Source organism: Fringilla coelebs (genome assembly GCF_963513975.1).
Source record: "Fringilla coelebs genome assembly, chromosome: 7".
In the NCBI taxonomy this organism is placed as follows: Eukaryota; Metazoa; Chordata; class Aves; order Passeriformes; family Fringillidae; genus Fringilla; species Fringilla coelebs.
Genome location: NC_140035.1, coordinates 10720312 through 10738934, shown reverse-complemented (window position 1 = coordinate 10738934; position 18623 = coordinate 10720312). Strand labels below are relative to the sequence as shown.

At 41.7% G+C, this 18623-nt stretch overlaps 1 protein-coding gene across 1 annotated transcript in view; it reads left to right on the top strand.

Moving 5' to 3' along the window:
* Positions 1 to 18623, top strand: part of PDIA5 (protein disulfide isomerase family A member 5) — a 97217-nt gene that overhangs the window by 40005 nt on the left and 38589 nt on the right. The window contains exons 9-11 of the mRNA XM_084209260.1: positions 4176 to 4267; positions 4372 to 4443; positions 8790 to 8926. Coding sequence (XP_084065386.1) covers positions 4176 to 4267; positions 4372 to 4443; positions 8790 to 8926 — 301 coding nt within the window. The remainder of the gene's footprint in view (positions 1 to 4175; positions 4268 to 4371; positions 4444 to 8789; positions 8927 to 18623) is intronic.

Below are 18623 nucleotides of genomic sequence, written 5' to 3'. Positions count from 1 at the left end.
GATTTTTTAGGCCTTTTGAACTCATTTTGGTAAAGAAAGAAATGTTTACTTTAATGGGTTTGACCAGCTTTTTGGTCTGATGTTTCATAGCAAGGTCAGGGATGGATGCCCTCATTGCAGTTATTAATCCACTTTTTTGGGGGGGAATCATAGTGTTATGGGAGGGAAATCCCTCTCCCATAAGCTACTGGTCACCCTCCAGCCACTCAGCATTAGTAGAATCTTACAGTTTAACTGTAGCTCTGTCAAAGCTGATGTCACAGTGATATAAAAGTAAGTTTTGACTCTAATAAAGTACAGAATTCACAGTAATTTAGTTACCCCTTTGTAGTTACAAGGTGTATTGATCTCTGTAAGCAAGTCAAAGGCACCTGTCTAGTTGAGGTTTATAATGTGCTTAACGTATGATTTATGTGGTGGATGAAGAAATAGGATTGTTGTTTCGTGGCTGTAGCAGGATTTGGTCTGATGCTACCTGTTGGATCATTCACTGCTGTGTTTACAGGTTACCTTGTGAGGAAAAGATGAAGCACTGCAGTTCATTGCTGGGGCAGCTCTGGCCATTTGTTCTTGTGATCACCTAGTGCTGTCAGACTGCCCAACATTCTCCAAACCAGTTGTTTTCAGAAGTGCTTTCTTTAAATCTTTGTTTGCTTAGGGCTGGAATGAGTGGGAGTTACTCAGATTTATTTAGGACATGGCACAAGCCTTAGAAGATATTTTCAAGAATGTTTTTGTAGAGCCAGGCAGCATTCTAAGGCCATCTCCCTTAGAGAGAGAGATGAGGAGCATGTGCTGCAGCCTTTGGGAAGGCACTCCCACCCTGCATGGCAGTAGGTTGTGGGGTGAGAGGGATTAGGAATGTAAAGCATCACCTACAGAGACAGTGCTAGAGAGAAGGCATGCTGCACAGCACTCTGTCCTCCTGCAATGTGCAGCTCATTTATTAAATTCAGACCAGATAATTTAGATCTATTCTGGTTTGAGTATTTCCTTCCTCACTTGGAAATGGTTTCTACAGATCCGGGCTGATCCTGCACAGCTGAGTGACAGGGCTGGGACACAGTTCTTTGCAGTGGAGGGTTGTGGTGCAGGATCAGTTCAGAGGAAAGTCCGGTTATGCCACTGCCACCCATGTTTTTCACAAAAATTGGTCTGTTTGTCAAAATATGACCCAATTAGCTTCCTGAGTGGGATGTGTACACAGCTTGCCATTTCTAAAGTTAACTGTGCTCTACACGTCATAAATTATTCATGGAGTGCCTTAGAGTGATGTTGACCTCCAGATAAGACTTGGCTGCAAAGTTTATGAGTGGTTTGGATGAGCTGAAGGTTTGGCCTTTTAATCTGACCTGTCATTAACTGTCAGGATGTGCCAGGCTCAAAAGTGATTCTTGCTGTTATATAGCAGGAAAATTAAGTGCAGTATTGCCTATTGATTAGGTCATAAAAGTGAAAGGGTGAACTGAACCTGTCTCTGGTCGCTGTGTTCCCTCGGGACTGGTTGTTTCTTGTCCCAGTGCTGTTACTGAGAGGAAGGCAGGGTGGCATATTTAGTTTATATTATGGTTATATCTTTTAATTCTGTTGTACCCAGTGCAGAAGGAAAAAGTGCTCCAAATCAGAAATGGACTTATTTTATCCTTGGCAGGAAACATTCCTGTGGTTAGAGGGTTGGCTGGGCTCTGGTGAGTGTCCACCAGAGCAGGGGGGAACTGGATATTAGCAAACCATTCACCATCTCCCTAATGCCAATGAACTTTGTGAGTGTGCCAGAATGCTCTGCTCCGTAAAGACCAACTTGAGAATATGCTTAAGTATCTCTTCAATCCTAGGAGCAATCAACTTCATTACAACAGCAATCAACATAAAACCTCCTGCCCTCTCACAAAACCAAACCCCCTATTCATCTGATCAGTCTTAATCAGTTTTCCTTCTTTGATGCTTGTCTTTTTTTTTTTCTTTTTAAAATTTTTTTTGGTGCTGTAAGGTACCAGTTTTGGAGCAATCCCATCAAGAAAACTGAGAATCAGGGTAGAGGGTCACAACTAAACGGGAATGGTCAGAAGCTCCAAATACTTGGGCAGCTAGGAAAGGTTCAGAGTTGGTTTAGATTACAGGTAGCTTGTTGGAGAGCAGATAAGTGTTGAAATATGTCAAGTGTCACTGCAGAGGTGAAAGGAATAAACTGATCTTTGTTTCTGCAATGGCTATTACAAGAGGTAATGGACCTAAATTGAAGCTGGGGTCATTCAGTCTTTTGCTAAAATCATATTTGCCAAGTGTCTGGCAGGAGGGCCCTGGCTTTGGGCAGTAGGTGTTTTTTGATGGTTTCTGGCAGCCTGATATTTCATAACTCTGTGATTATTGGCCAGCTAAAGCTATTACTCTTGTCATTAAAACAAATCCTGTTGTAATAAGCTTTTTTGTTAAATACGCTTCATATAATGTAATGAACACCAGAATGAATCCAAGTTATTGATTTTTATCAATCATTTTTAGATGGCCACAGTGAAATTGTCTGACATAGCCAGGAATGCCCACTTAAATCATAGGAAATCCTCTGAAAGTTCACAGCAAATGTGGAATCTGGTAGGCTGGTGTTAATTAGGGAATTAGTTAACAAAACTGGTTCTTGCTTTATAGAGCAACCATTGATTGTATCTTGATCCTATTGCATTTACCTGCCTTTAGGTGGTAGCATGGAGGATAAGGAAAGTGGAGAATTGAGTCTAGATAATCTCATATGAATTAAATCAATCCAGTTGTTCAAACTACAAGGAAAATTCAAAGTGGAAGATTAGGTCAGCAAGTATAAACCTTACTTCTGTACTCTCCTCTGTTCAATTCATAATTTCTTAGGATAGGGAAGAGAAAACAAAGTATCTTTTTGTGACTTTCCAGCACATTCTTAGGAACGGTTGACCTTCAAATGAGGATTTTCTGCTTTAAGATTTATTTCATGCTGGCTCTGAGCACATTTGGTTGGTCTGTGCAGTTTGCTGCAGTCAGGAATGTGGTATTAAATTCTGATGTGGTATTTCAGCTGGAAGGAGAAAATCCTGGTTTTGGAGAGGGAAAGAGGAGGGGGTTGGATTAAGACCTTGCTGCTAAAATTATTTAAGCGTCAATGCCATTAAACTAAGTTAATCAAGAAGTGGTATCTCAGCAACTTCCTGGGTCCCAGTTTGACAGCAGAATGACCTCTGTGTGACTTGCACACCCACAAAAACTTGGAATCAGTCCCATCTTCCAATTTTTACATCAGAAACATTTGGAAGACATTTGGACAGGGCACAGAATAAGTTGCAGGGCACAGTGTAAGTCATAGGAGCCCTGAACCTGAAGCTTAGGGATTGTTGAGATGGAGGATGGGTTGGGATAGAGGTGAAGACTGGGGAGGAGAGAGTTTTTGTTTGATGTGCTAGTCTGAAAAGCTACTGTGCTTCTGTGCCTCTCTTTTGAAGACTATAGGACAAGGTTAATTCATAACTCTCGTTATACCCTGCCCTACCTAAGTTAACATATTTAGAGCATATAAATGCCATGTGCTATTTCCTGAGCTCATGGATATAGGGCACTTTTTATTTTCACATCAAAGTCATGCTGATTTCCCCTTGCCTTTCAATAAGTGCCTTTTTGACCTGGGATAATGCTTGTGGTTGGTTAGACATTGACAAGTTGGTTAGATATAGACAAGTTCATTGCTGGAGTGGAAACAAGAGAGCTGAGGGTAGAATTTCTGGTGTCCTGTTTAATGTTTGGATATGAACTAAGAACTCTTTTTTCTACATGCAGAAGAAGGAAAAAATCTAGTTGTAGTTTAAAATCCACATGTGCAACAGAGCACAACTGCTGCAATTGAGAGAATTCCCTTTAGGTATTTCTGTTAGTGGGTGAATAAAAAGAAACAGAGATGCTTCCAGAGCAATGAGAAGGTGACATGCTAACTGCTGTGTGTTTTTTCTGGATTAGACTCAAGTGTTGTTCTGTTTCCCCTTGCACAAAATCTGAAAAACTTCAGTGCATTTACAGAGAGCCCCTTGCATGACAGCTATATGAATGAAATCAGAATCTGCCCAGATAGAAGTGGGTTTTACTTAAATCTTCAAACAAATGGTGTGATGTTCTTGCTGTATTGTAAGAATCAGTAAGATTATGCTCTGTTTTTCCAGGTTCTTGCGGGGATGAATGTTTACTCTGCTGAATTTGAAAGGATAAAGGAAGAATTCAATGTCCGGGGATATCCTACAATCTGCTATTTTGAGTCTGTTATATTTTGCAACTATTTTAGAAATCATGCACTCTTGTATAATTGAGTGTTTTTATCTTTTAGGGCCAGGACTGAACCTTGTTTTGTTGCTTTAACAGGAAAGGAAAGTTCCTGTTCAACTTTGAGAACTTTGGTGCTACCGCAGCAGATATCGCGGAGTGGCTGAAACAGTAAGGCATTGAACTTCATGCACTCCACCTTTTATGTACTCTTCATTATTTACAGAATGTAATGGTTTAGGATCAGACATCTCTCCATCCTTCCCTCTGCTCAGAAGAGCAAACAAAACTACCCCGCTGAGATCAGCTAAACTCATACAGAGAGATTGACTAATGTTTGGTTTTTAGCATGCATGCCTTGCATTTCACAATTGCATTTTGTCTGTCATAGCAGACTGACTGTGGACTAAAATAAATGCAGATACACAGATCTCAGCTTCGTTAAAAATGCCAGGTTAAATTTCCAGTGATCTTGGGTGCTTGAACTTAACGCCTTGCAAAAGATTTGACTGCTGTTGTGTTATTAAAAATGTATATACCAAGTGTGCAGTTCTTGTTGGTTCATCAGCCTTTAGCTGAAACCTTTAAAGTGTCTTGCAGTGACACACTGAAGATCAAGGCACCCTGGATAGGTAGTCACTTTTACAACATCTGTGTTTGCTGTCAAGACATGAAAGTGTAGAAAGCACCTTGTTCTACCTAAGGAGAGCTTTTTGCAGTCATAAACATTTTGGGGGCTGAATGAGCCTATGACACTAGCAGTTGAGAGACACACAGAAAAAGTGTGTGTGTGTAGCTGCTCTTCAACTGGTGCAAATCCCCACCAGTGGTCAGTGAAGCTAATGGAGAAGCTGGAGAGAGCTGAGATAATTTGGTGATGGAGAAATTCCATTTGCAGTGAGCCCAGGCTCTTGGGCATGGTGTCATCTTTGTAACCCTCCCCTGTTTGCTGCACTTGTGGAAACAATACTGAAATGAAGCTAATGAAAGGAAACAAACCCATGGGAAGGAACAGACTGTTGCAAACTATTGTAATAGCACAGCTTAGCAAAATTGGCTCAGAATGAATGTATTTTGCTGTACACTGGGGCTGTGCTGGGAATATGCATATGGTTGCAAGTAGCCCAGGGTCTCCAGCAGCAGCAGCTGGAGTACTTCAGGATTTGGAACCCACAAATGAAGTGAGAGCAGCATCCTGTGAGCATCAGGGGCTACAAACACTGCAAGCAAGTACTGCCCAGTGGCTCAAAGAGGAGGAATTCAGCCAGAGTCATTAAGCCTGGTGTAGTAAATTAAGTCTTCAAATGTAAGTGATTGAGATGGCAACTCCAGCAACTTGAAGAAGATGATCAGCCCTTGGAGCAAGGATATGGCTTAATCACCTGCACTTTGTTATGCTTTTCAATTCTGCAAGGATGTGGTTATCTCTTGGCTGCCATATGTGAAACATTAGCTGTTTGGGGTGTTTTTTTCCCCCTCTGCCCACATAATATCCAGATAATCCCTGCAATATGCAGTACCTTTATATCAGTGCTGTGACAGCAAGTGAACACGGCTATTGGAGGAAAGCAGAACAGCTGCAAGCTCTTTCCAATGATAATCTCTGCTAACAAGCCACTGTGGGCTTTGGCTGATACTTCAGCAGTCCAGAGCTAAAGACAGCTGTTTGTCCTCACTTAGTGCATGCTTATTAGTTGCCCAAAAGATGATCTGAGCAGTAGCCTGGTGCCCCTGTTTTATGTTATAAGTTCAACCTTTAAAGAAACCACATTGAGGAGTTATGTGTACTTATATTTTGCCAGTAATTGATGCTTAAATTACAATCAATTAAATTATTAATAAAAGTGCATATAGGCTGAACATGCTGCATACATAATTTACTATTCTGAGGAATCTGCAGTACAAGTAGTCAAAATGGTATGGCAAGGGCTTTAGGAAAGCCAAGGAGTGCAATGAGATAGCTGTAGGGTGCACTGGCTGTGTTTCAGAATAGCATAATATTAAAATATTGAAAGGTTGCTTTTGTACAAAATGTTACTCTGAGGACCAGAGGCATGGCAGGGCTGTGGCAAGGAAAACCAATGCATTTTTATACTGTGCATGCATGTGCTGTCCTTGTAGAGTCTTGGAAGCAAATCCAGCAGACATTGAGCCGTATGAAATGGCCCATTACGTATGGACAATAAGTACACTCTGCAGAAAAGCAGCTCTCTCTCTCCCTCTTCTTTTTTTTCCCCTCTAAATACTACTGGTAAAGTGCTGAAAGTGGGTGATCTTAGGCTCATTTGTGGGAGAGAACATGATATAATTTAACGAAAGTTAGAATTATTTAAATCACTGTCCATGCTTTTTCCTCTCAGAACAAGAACTGCTGGTTTGGAGGGCTCCAACACCTCTTTTTTTTTTTTTTTTTTTTCCTCCTGCTTATTAAAGGTGCTTCTTTCTTATGCTTAAGTGTGCTAATGTATCAGTCTTACAAATACTTCACCTTTATTATCTTCCTAATAAGCACTGGCTACTGTATTGTGGAGATTCAGATGTTTTCATGAGAAGATAGAGATGAGTCATCACACAGCCTTAATCCAACACAGCAGAGATGCTGTTTTGTACATACCACTTTTTTGTTAATTCTGATACACAGCTGTATCAGTCTGAGTGGTAAGCAAGCCCAGAAGCTTCTTGCTGCCTTCAACAGCTGCTTAGTTTGTCTTGCTGTTTTTATAGATTCCCCTCAGGCCCTTCCTTAGCATCAGCTTCTTTGTTAAATCCAGAACTTGTCCTGTGCTCTCAATTGAATTAGCTTCTGATAACTCTTCTGGACTTCTGTCATTTTAATCAGGTGTTCGATGTGCCTTGTCTCAGTGTTAAATGACATTTGAAATTTTGCTTTCTCCAGGCCTTGAGGTGTTTCTTACCATCTCCTGTGTAGGCTCATTAGCACGCACAGCATTTTAAATTAGGCTATTTGAATAAACATCCCGTGCCCTGCTTTACTAATTCCTGACTGAAATAGGTCACACCAGGCCCTGCTGAGCACCATGTTCTCCCAGTGCTTTGCAGGCACTGTGTCCATGTTCATTATGCTCTGCCTGCTCAACCCAGCTCCCAAATCCATTAAGTGTCATGGTGTTTGCTGGAAAGCCTTTACCCTGCCAGGATACCTGGAGATTATTGCACTCTGGGCTGCTTGACCAGGTACAGCTCCCATCTTTCACTTTGATGTTTGCTTCTTGGTTTGTTTATCACAGAAGCAGCAGGAGGCAGAGATGTGCATCACAGTTCTGCATGGATTGCTTAATATTCTTGGATCACACCTATTGCTTACATCAACAGAATTTGCTATCTGAATCTGTGCATCTCTACTGCTTTTTTTTATCAAACTAGGCTTTCAGCCTAGAAATGAGTAAGGCAGGATAAATGAGTTATCATCTGTTTGCCATTCCTTGTTCCAGGCAGCTAACACAATAATACGTTTTAATCAAAAATAGTAAATCTGCTTTCAGCAGAGATGGGGTCACATCCAGACATGTACTTTGCCAAAGAATTTGGGGAATTTGGGGGGGTTTGGAACTCATTACTGCAGCTGACAAAAACAGCTTCAAAGTCTGGCTCCCAATGTTCGTATGTTTGGGTGTCTTTTCTGTGAACACTGCTTTAATAAATAAAATGTCAATTAGCATAGTTTAGATCACAGCTGCCAAATTCTCTTTTTAATGTACATTAATAAAAGCGAAAAACAATTGTTTATTGGGATGATGAGCTGCAGTAGGTTCAGTTTCCAGACTTGCCACAGTGTCTTTGAGCAGGCTCTGACCCATCAAAGACAGCTGAACTCAGGTGCAATCATAGTGATGTTGGTAGAACACATCATTTGCCTTTTAGGTGAAGCATGCAGCTGAGTATCTTTGCTGAGGTAGGCCTACAAGCCCACTGCTGAGTGAGGACATAAGGATGCTTCCCTGGCTCCCAAGATCTGTTCAGAGTAAAACCATGTATTCCTGGGGAAATGGTGTGTGTAGCTGGCACATGGTCCCAACACTGCTCCTCCTTTCTCTGCCGGCCCTAATCACGCTGTCAGTATCCAAGGTGACGGGTTAAATTGGCTGTTTCTGCTCACTGCTTTTTTCTTTCGTTTGCAATGACTCCTGTGAACTACAAAGTGGGAATGCTGTGAGAAAGGGAGCATCCTGCTGAGGAGGGTAAAAGAGTAATAGAAAATGCATTTGATTTCTATAATGTAATAACCAAGCAGTCTGGTTAACTCCTCACTCCATCCCCTTCCATTGCTGATCTGTCCTCAGGAGCTTCTTGCAGATTTTTTTGTTCCTCCTCCAGTTTTATCTGTGTTTCAGTGTCTGTGAGTTCTGGATGGGTACAATTATGGAAGCTGTTCAGTAGGGTTGGTGTGTCAGACATGTGTGAACATCTGCACAAAGTGGTTCCTTACAGTTTGACTTGCCAAGATGACTGCTTAGCACCAAAGAGCTGCCTTTAAGCTGTGTCTCTTTGTCTTGTAGCCCACAGGCACCTCAGCCACAGGCTCCAGAGACTCCCTGGGCAGATGAAGAAAATGTAGTTTATCACCTGACCGATGAGGACTTCGACAAGTTTATAAAAGATCATTCATCTGTGCTAGTGATGTTCCATGCACCATGTGAGTTTGTTTTCTCTTCTGTACTCTGAGCCAAATGCTTGCTAACAAAATTAGTGATGTTTTTCTGTGGAAGTTTCACAGATCTATGAACTCTAAAGTCCAGGCTTTTCTTGTTTGTGATGACTGTTAAATACACAAGGTGTGAAATGTTTGTGAAGTTGCTGACTTCACATTTAGGATGGAGATGTGCCTCTGGAAGAGGGACACTTTGTAGGCTGAGGCAAAACATAACTGAGGAGTGTAATGATGCTTAAACAGTCTGGGTACTCATCACTTTACAGCATGATTTCCCATTTTCAACTTCCCTTCAGTATTGTTTGCTTTCAAAGCAGAACTCTGATTCATTGAACAACTAACTCAGCTTGAGAACCCTGAGTCCTGAGTTCTTCTCCATGGCTGCTACTATGTCATTTTGAGCATTTTCACTCTTCTGCCACAGTTTCTCTGGCAATGTAAGGGATGATTGTCATTATATATTGTGCTGAACTGTGCCAAAACTAGGCCTAAGTTTAGAAAGACCCCAGGACTTTGATAACTAATGCAGAGTTGGTGGCGATACTGCTTACTGTACTGCTGAAAATGCATTGAACTGATCTTTTTCATAACTTGAGGTTTTAGCTTGACAAATAAAATAAAGTGGGCTGCCTTCAGGAAGCTGAAGGCCACACTGCCCTCCTGGATGCTGTTGGGTGGAAGAGAAAAGTGCATTAACCTCTTAGTTCACTGTGGATGTAAACTTGTTTTGGCTGCATATCTGATTCTTCTAATTGTTTGTGTTTGTGATGGACAATTCAGGCTTGAATCTGCTACACTGTGTGACACACAGCTTCTGTCTCCTCTTGCTGCTGTGCTGCCAGCCATATTGGGTGAGATGTTCCTTTTCAAGTGCATAGATGTAAAGGTTAGGACTCTGGAGGCAGACTGTGTGCTGACAGCTGAGGGTCTTGGCACAGAGGCTGAAATCCTGCTTCCCTTTAAGCCAGCAGGAGTTAGCTCCAAAATACCTTTTTTGAAAGTCTGCTCATAAGACTCATTTGAGAAACATACCATAATGAATTTCCTCTGCCTGATGAAACGTCTAAGAATTTGGTCCACTGAAGCAGGGGACTGACTGCTGTTCTGTCGCTGTGTTCCCTGGATTATCTGTACTAATGAAAGTGGGACCGGAGGTGAGTGCCTGCTCTGAAACCCCGAACACAAGGAGCAGAGCTGCTGAGGCCTGCTTTGCTCAGGAGTTATCCTTCGTTACCCAAATCCTTCCTTCCCCAGATTTCCCTGCACCCCGGTGTGCCGGTGACAGCAGGGGCTGCTGCTCCTCGGCAGCTGTGTGCTTGCTGAGCAGCTGCTGCCAAGCACTAATGGAACTCCTAAATTTGCCTCCTTTCCCTCTCCCTGCACAATGACATGGGAGAAGTGGCTACCCTCTCTCAGCATGTTCACACTTAGTAGTACTTTAAAGCTTTGCCTTTTTTTGAGTTTGTAAATGGGCAAAGGAGTCTGGTCATGTATTCAGAAGGAGGAAGTGGGGGAAGAAATCAACAGTTGGCCTGAAAAACTTATTCCTTTAGGAAGCCAGATGAAAAATAGATGAATACATACGACTGCAATCAAATTTTATAGTAAATTCAAGTTAGTTTTAAATCTCAGTAGGATTCTGTTCAGTTTTTAGTATTTTTTAGTATTTTCAAGAACACAGGTAATGCAGTTATAGGAGTAACAATATTGCATTACCTACTTTGAGAGCAAGCATGCTTCCAGACAGGTATGTTTTGTACTAAGGGGCATTCTGTACCAACAGTGCTTTGGCAAATACTGTTTTGAAAGTAAATCAAATGCTTTAATTGGGCTGTCACAATCTTCTGATAACATTTTCCAGCTGCTCAGAATTGGGATGAAGAGTGTTCCTTGCCAGAACAACTCCATTTTAAATGCAACTCAAATATTTGGGGCATTTTATTTACATTCAGGTGGTAATGGCAATACGTGCAGAATCCAGCTCGTACATGTGTAAAAGATCTATGTTGGTAGGATTCCTCTCTGAGCATCCTCAGCAGGGAGTATGAGGCTTGCAAACTAATTAATGACAGACAACTATCATAAACAGTTATCTCCATGATTAAAAGCTCTTCTCTTAGCACTTCTTAAATGTGCTAATGGTGTCACCTTATGAATATTAGGAGATAAATTATTCCAGTAAGAAGTGGTAAAACCAGTGAGCATCTTAATTATTTTAACCTTGGTAGCTCAGGCTGAGGAAGTTTTTTCCTAAAAACGTAATAATAAAAAAAAAAAGTTGAAACATCTATAAAATAAGCTCATAACACAGGATATACTTCGTGTAACTGAGAGTATTCAAGGGGATTTTAGCACTGGCCTGGAATTAGCAAGTACTTTAACTCCTGCGTCACCAAGCAGCATACATGTGACTTGGAGTTTTTCTGGCTCGCTGTTGTGGTTTAGCCTCAGCCACAGCTCAGCCCCACACAGCTGCTCCATCATGGTGGGATGGGGAGAGTTTGAAAGATAAAGCCAAGAAAAGTCATGGGTTTGTAAGGTAATTTAATAAGAAAAGCAAAAACCATGTACAGGCAAACCAAAACAAGGAATTTGTTTACTACTTTGCATTGACTGGCAGGTGCTTGACCATTCCCAGGAAAGCAGAGCTTTATCACACATAATGCTGAACTTAGGAAGACAAACTCCATCACTCCAAATGTCCCCCCCCTTCCTCTTTCCCCAGTTCTATATGCTGAGCATGACACCATACGTTCTGGGATATCCCTGCGGTCGTTTGGGTCAGCTGTCCTGACTGTGTCGCTTGGCACCTTCTTGTGCACCCCCACCCTCCTTGTGGTGGGATGGGGTGAGGAGCAGAAGAGGTCTGGATTCTGTAAGCAGTGCTCATCAATAGCTAAAACATCCCTGAGTTATCGACACTGTTCCCAGCACAAATCCAACTCATGGCTCAATACCAGTTGCTGTGAAGAAAATGAACTGTATCCCAGCCCAAACCATCGCACATACATGAGGATCTGTTTTACTAGAAGAGAATTATTTCAGTGATGCTTTAATTGCATATTCCAATGACCAATGCATTAATAGAGTGTAGTATGAAAAAATGTGTGGGGAATTGGCAGCATTTTATCTGCCCCCTGCCCCTGGTGCTGAAGATACAGCTGAACCAAACACATCCCTGGTAAATACCTGTGAATTGCACCATTAGGCACTGTGATGGATGTGGCCAGTTGGGTCTCCATGCCTGTGACTGCTAATGATCATCCCTGAGGACCACACTGTAATTATTTACAATCAGTTGCACTTACTAGCCCAAGGACATGGCAGCATTTTAAGTGCTGCCCAGCATAACTAAGTTCAAGGAGAGCAGCTAGTGTGTTTTAAACACCAGGAAGGTGTGCAGCATGCAACTTGCACCTCTTGGGATCAGAGATACCATCCCTTTTGTGCAGTAATTTATCACAACCATTAAACAGAAGATGTGCTGCTGCAGGTCATTACTGCCAGCCCTGAGCAACGTGGGTGAGTGTGGCTGGGCAGGATGAATTCATCCTGCTTTCCTTTCACAGGTCACTGGGGACACAGAGCAGGATTCCTAACCTTCTCAAACTCCTTTGCAAAGCCCTTAAGAGGATGTTCAATAAATCTGAATATTTAGCATAGGTAAACAGTGACCCAGCCAGTCAGGCTCTGAAGGCACTCTCCTCCCCAGCCATCTGTGAAGGGTATGCAGGGTTGTGCTCCTTACTTTAGTATTTTGCTAAAATTTCATAATTTCTAGTGCTGAGCTTAAGTGTTGTCCTGGATATATCAAGACTGCCGTCTTGCAGACATCTGAAGTGTTTTTTTTCAATATGTTGTTGTACCCAAAAACTGGGTTCTTATGCACTGTACAAAAGAACAAAGAAAGGGCCCTCTCTCCCAAAGGATTTGGTGTTTTCACTTGGGTTGATCATATTTGGTAACTTGAGATAGGAGTTTTGTTAGTGGGCCTATTTCTAAATCTATAACAAAGGATTTATTGCACCAACCAAAGTTATTTCTGTACTATAACATAACTAAAGGCACCGTTGCTGCTTATGATAAGCTTCTGCTAGCAATGAAAATAATGATTCCATGTCTGTATGTGCTTCTTGGTATCTGTGTCTACAGCTGATCGATTTATTTAGATGCCCAAGATGACAGCTGGGTTCTGAATGTCTCTAAATATGGGTTATGCTGCCAGTCAAGTGTTGTTAAATGCTTTAGTGTCATGGGGACTCGCTGAGATTTAAAATGCTCCTGAGTCCCTTGATCATGAAAAAAAAGCCCTGTTTGTGTTTTCAGTTTCCTCATCAAACTGTTTGCTGAGTTCAGTGCAATTTTAAAAATAATTCTGTCCGAAATATTTGCCAAATTAGAGAGGATTCTGACTGTGTTTTGTTGAAGGAATAAACCCCCTACACATTTATTCTTTCTACATTTTCCTCAGCATTTTTCTCCAAATCACATCTCAGTCACAAAATAAACCCAGCTGAGTCACTGATAAGTCAATTCAAATGCCACTGAAAGGTGTTTAAACTCCAGGATTGAAATTCAAGTCAACTCAGAAATGTTTTCTTGAAGTGTCTGCTGTTCATGCACAGGAGTTTTCATTATGTTTTGTTAACACAAGTGACACTGCTAATGTTTTAAAGGATGCCTCTTCTTGCAGCCTCATGCAGAATAATGACCTGGTGCCACTGTAAGCTCTTGCCTCCCCCTGTACCTTCAGCAGGCACGGATCTGAGGAGTCTCTGATGCTGGCTGGTGGTTGTAGTCAGTCACCCCTGATGTTTGCTTGGGGCTGCTTGCCCTCTCTCATTCCCCATCAGCCAGAGCAAAGTTTGTGGTCCAGTACTGAGACCAGAGGTAACAAACACAGGAGAAAAGAGTCCTTTGGCTGTACTATTAGTGTGACTGTGCATTTGCTTTTTAAAGGATTAAACTATTAAAATGTTTTCCTGAAACATTTCTGCCTTGTATGTGAACTTAAATTCAGGTTAAACCTGTGTTCTTCCCAGTCCTCTTCATAGGGCTCCTTCAGAGACTATATAAGCTGATTGCAGGACTTAAAGTAGAAAAAAAGTCAATATCCTTAGTAAGAGATTGGAGCCATTGTGATTTTTCCTCCATTGATAAAGAGAGAAAGTAGGGATAATGCAGCCTAATAGACCTTTGCCTGCTTCCTCCCAGTGTAAGGGAGTGCAAAAATAAACCTTGAAATGATAAAGTGCACCACAGTTTTCCTGTGTTGTTGAAATGTCCATGAAATTCCTTTCCTGTCCTCGGCTGTTTTCTCTACCTTTATAAACCAACCCGATAAATTATGCAGTTGCTGCTTTCCAAAGTCAGCTATTCAGCTGTTCAGGTTTTTAATTGCACAGGGAGTGGTTTTATCAATTTGGCTTTGGAAAACAGCTTTTCTCACCCTTCACTCCTTCCCTCCTCCCTCCCAGTGCATTTAAACCCAAGGTTTTAAGCGACTTTGTGAACTTATTACTAAGAATCCCAGCCAATTAGCCCAGTACCAGAAGAAGGCCTCAGCTTCTAACCAAGTAGTGAACTTGGCTCTCTCCCTGCCAGCTCACCATCACTGGTTTCAGTGACCTTTTTGTTTCTTTCTGCTGCATGTGGTGAGATTGGGATGTAGGAATCCATTGCTTGCTTTAAATATGAAGCAAAGTGAACACAAAATGTGTGCACAAAATCAAATCTATTTTTTCAAGCCATGTTTTACGACTATAAATAAATAAGTCTCCCTTTCAGACCCCCACTGGTTCCTTGTGAAAGCAAGCCATGTTGCTGTGAGCTCTAATTGGGATGTCTGTTGGCAGCATCAACAGAAAGGCCACGAGTTGAAAAGGCTGAAGAATAATCTACTCTGCAGCCTGAAAAAAATGGCCTTTCTAGCATAGGTCAGCAGCAGCCTAACATTGGCAGCCTGTGATAAATAAAGAAATTATATTATTTATAAATAAATAAAGTTTTTCCATGCTAATTCATGATTCAATCAAAGGTTTTTTTTTTAAATGTCAACCAACGCAGTTGTTCCAGTAGAGGTTAAAGGCCTGTGGGTTATCCAAGCATCCAGCAGCACAGAGTGTGGATGGAAACATCCTTTAATTTTCATTTGTTCCTGTCATATATGACATTTGCGATTTTCAAAATAAAATGTTGTTTTCAGTGGGTACTTTGCCTTCAGATGTAGAGGCTCTGGGATAAAGGCAGACAGTGGGTAGCTGGGAAGCTGGTTTTGGTGCACCTCTGCAGGTCTGGATTACTGGAAGTTTGTTGTGTGTAAGGCAGGTTGTACATCTGCAATCTGGTGAGATGCCATATCCCCATGATGCAGGTGCATGTACTAGCCCATAGGGATCTACACAAGGAGACATTTGTGTGTCAGGGTGCCTGCTTTGGGCCACCAGACCCTGTGAACATATTCTTGTTTCAGAATAATTAGAGAAAGCTTTGAACAAGTCAAACTTTCTGGACTGTTCTGTGGGTCACAGGCAGTGCCTGCCTCTGGTGGGATTTTGGTGGAGCAATGCAGATGTCAGGGTGGGCTGTTGCAGTGCCCACATCACTGAAAACTGAATTGTTGTGTAAGGGCACTCAGATGATGAATGTTGCTGTTTAGGAGTCTGGACAGATTGTTGAAGAGAAAAGATGTGCTTCAATTTCAGAATAGTGTTTCCTGACTCTCTATGTCCCATAGGCTCCTAATTCTAATGTTGCCTTAGTGTATTTTTAATGGGGTGTATAATAAAATGCTTCCCTGTACACGCATAAATTGTGCCAACTTTGAGTGCATTGTATGCATGTGCTTCTTAGCTGAACATCCCTGGCAGGCTTCTGGAGCAGATACATTCTTCACGTAAACCAGTTAGAAATTTGTGCATTCTTGGCTTCTGAATCTGCTTCCACTGTGATGAGCAAGTCCTGACTGTTGATTTCAGAGAGAGGAGGTCTGGGACGCTTAGACTGGGTTTTCCATTATTTAAAAGTCTATGGAAATGCATAGAAGTCTACAACAAGATGTTGCTTGATACTTCATATATTTGAATATCAGCAAAAATCTTAGGCAGTGTAAACAGTTCAGTGTAAGTCACTGCCAGTGCAGTGGCCTGTCTCATTAAACTAATCACAGAAATTATTTTCAGGGAGATTTAATCACGCATTAAAATAGTTGTTCTTGGAAAGGCATCAAACCAGGAAAATTAAGAACCTGACATGGATTTTTCCTTTAATAACAATACCACTCATGTTTTTCAAGGATCTAAAGATAAAAATCAATATGGGTTTTTAGTGGTACTTAATATAAGTGGGAATGTGAAGAGTATAAGAATCCTGATAATTATCTTGTGCAGTAAAACTTGATAGGATACCTGATGGAAGGGGTGAAGACAGTAATGACTGATACCATTGTCTCTTTTTTGTCAGTCTTCTGATACTGGAGCACACAGTTCGTATGGGATTACTGTCTCTTTGAAGCAGTTTGTGCTCTTTGAGCAGGGTATGGTCATAAAAAAGGATGATCCAGTGATAAAAGCAATAGCCTTGGCCTGGAGATGTAAAAAAGTTCAGTTCTTTGCTTTGCTTTGATTTGTACAGTCACGACCCAAGTCACTAAATATTTGTCGGTTTCCAGCCTGTGAAGTGGAGATAACATTTCACCTTGCGTGGGAGTTTTATCTAGCAAGCCATGGCCAGACTGCAAGCTGTTCCAGTATTGGAGGAATTGAGAGATGGAAGGTGTATGAGCTCTGCACAGTCTTGATTAATGTGAAGGAAGTAGGATTTTGCCTTTGGAGTTCCCTGGTTTGTGGCAGACATCAGTTTTTTGGCCCCCATGTTTAGGAAACCCCATCTGCCACTGGGTGAGCACAGAGCTCAGACAAGATTATCGTGGCTGGAGCTGATGACTTGCAACCTGGTTGTAGCTCATGCCAGGACTAAAAGGGAGGAGCCTTGGCTTGCTCTGGTTCAGCATCACAACAAAGAGAGTGGCAAATGCGGGGTGTTTTGGGCTGCTCTACCTTTGGGCTGGATCTCAACTTGCTCAATAACTTACATGGTAGCAGTCATGGGTGTTGAGCAGAATGCAGGCTAGAAGGAAAGGAAGAAGGAAAGGAAACAAAATGTGGGTATTTGGAGGTTGTGAAATTTGGGAGGTTTGTTCGAAATGCATTGGTGTATGCTCACCTCCAATTGGGAGCAATTACTTTCTCTATTAAAGAAGACATTTGCAAAGGCTATACCAATCAGAAAAAAAGCTTCATGTGAATGTGTGGCAGGTGGTGTGAAGGGAACATTAGTTTCTTCGGGGATTTGCTGCCTCATTTCTCACATTACTATTGCCTTCCCTCTCTCCTAACGAGTCCTTACCGACTGACTCAGCCTGTCACATAGGAGTAGCTGCCAGAGCACCAAGGAGCAGCTGAGGGGTGACAGCTGAAGAGAGACTGGCATCATTCTCTCAGTATTTGTTGTAGGTTATTTAGGTATTCAGAGGGGTCTTTAAGAGGACTTAGGTAATTTTAGCTGTTAAAAATCCACATTTGAGTGTGTGAATTGGATGACTGTCCTCCTGGCAAGCTTGACCCCAGTGTACATATAAGCCCTTAATGCTCTTGTGGTGAGTTCTGATAGGAGTGAAACATAACTTATTTCTCTAGGTCTCTAATGATGGGGTAACAGTAGGAATTCACTTTAAGAATTAGACTCCAGGTTTATTTTTTCTGAAATAAATTAATTTCCTTGCTTGGATAAGCTCAATATACTGTGCAGGGCTCTCATTTGGAAAATGCCTTATAGTATCTCAGCTGCTTGAGTCATTACCAGTGGAGTTGTCATTGTCAAGTTTATCTGCCTAAGTACTTTATGGCTTCAACTTTTATTCTGTGAAAGGTAGAGAACTTACATAAAGGGCAAATAGTGAACAGAGACACCTAGAGTCTGCCTGTCTGTTCCTTGTGCCCTTTCAGACTGTGAGTAGGCAAGTGATGCCATTTTTCTGAGTTACTAATAAATGAATTCCTTGCTTGGACACGGAAGCATTGTGCTGATGGTAGAGCTGTGTCTTCTGGGCTTCTGACTGCTTGTGCTTGGCAACTGTGCTAGCACTCTTCTCCTAAACAGGTGAATAGATCTCAGCTGGTAGTCACTTCTGCTGTGACTTTGGACAAAAACTGTGCATTCTGTATAGTATCTCCTCTTGATACTTGAGTTTTCCATCTATCTTCACAGTAATATTCAATGTCACCATTCCTTTTAATGCCCCCGTTCCCGAGTTGGAGTTCATTGGGATATACCTTTATTAGGAAGATCTGTTTGCATGGCATCCATTTGGCTGATGTCTTACACAAATCCTAGGAAAGAATTCACTGGTTATGCTGTTTTTGTGAGCTGAACATTCAAAGCTCTTTCATCTCACCTGTGTTCTCTGGCATTTTTATTGCTAAATCCATAGTATAAAGTCTTCTATAGTGGGATAAGAGTGTGAGGGAAACCAGAGCAACTTCTTTTCCCTCCTCAAGGTAAAATTTTGTTGTTCACCTGGCAATGGAGAAGGGGGGGAATCTTTTTAGGATGTTAAATAATTCTGGCTTAATTGAGAAGGAAACCTTCTGGTGGTATTTTTCATAAGCTCTCAACAATTTCA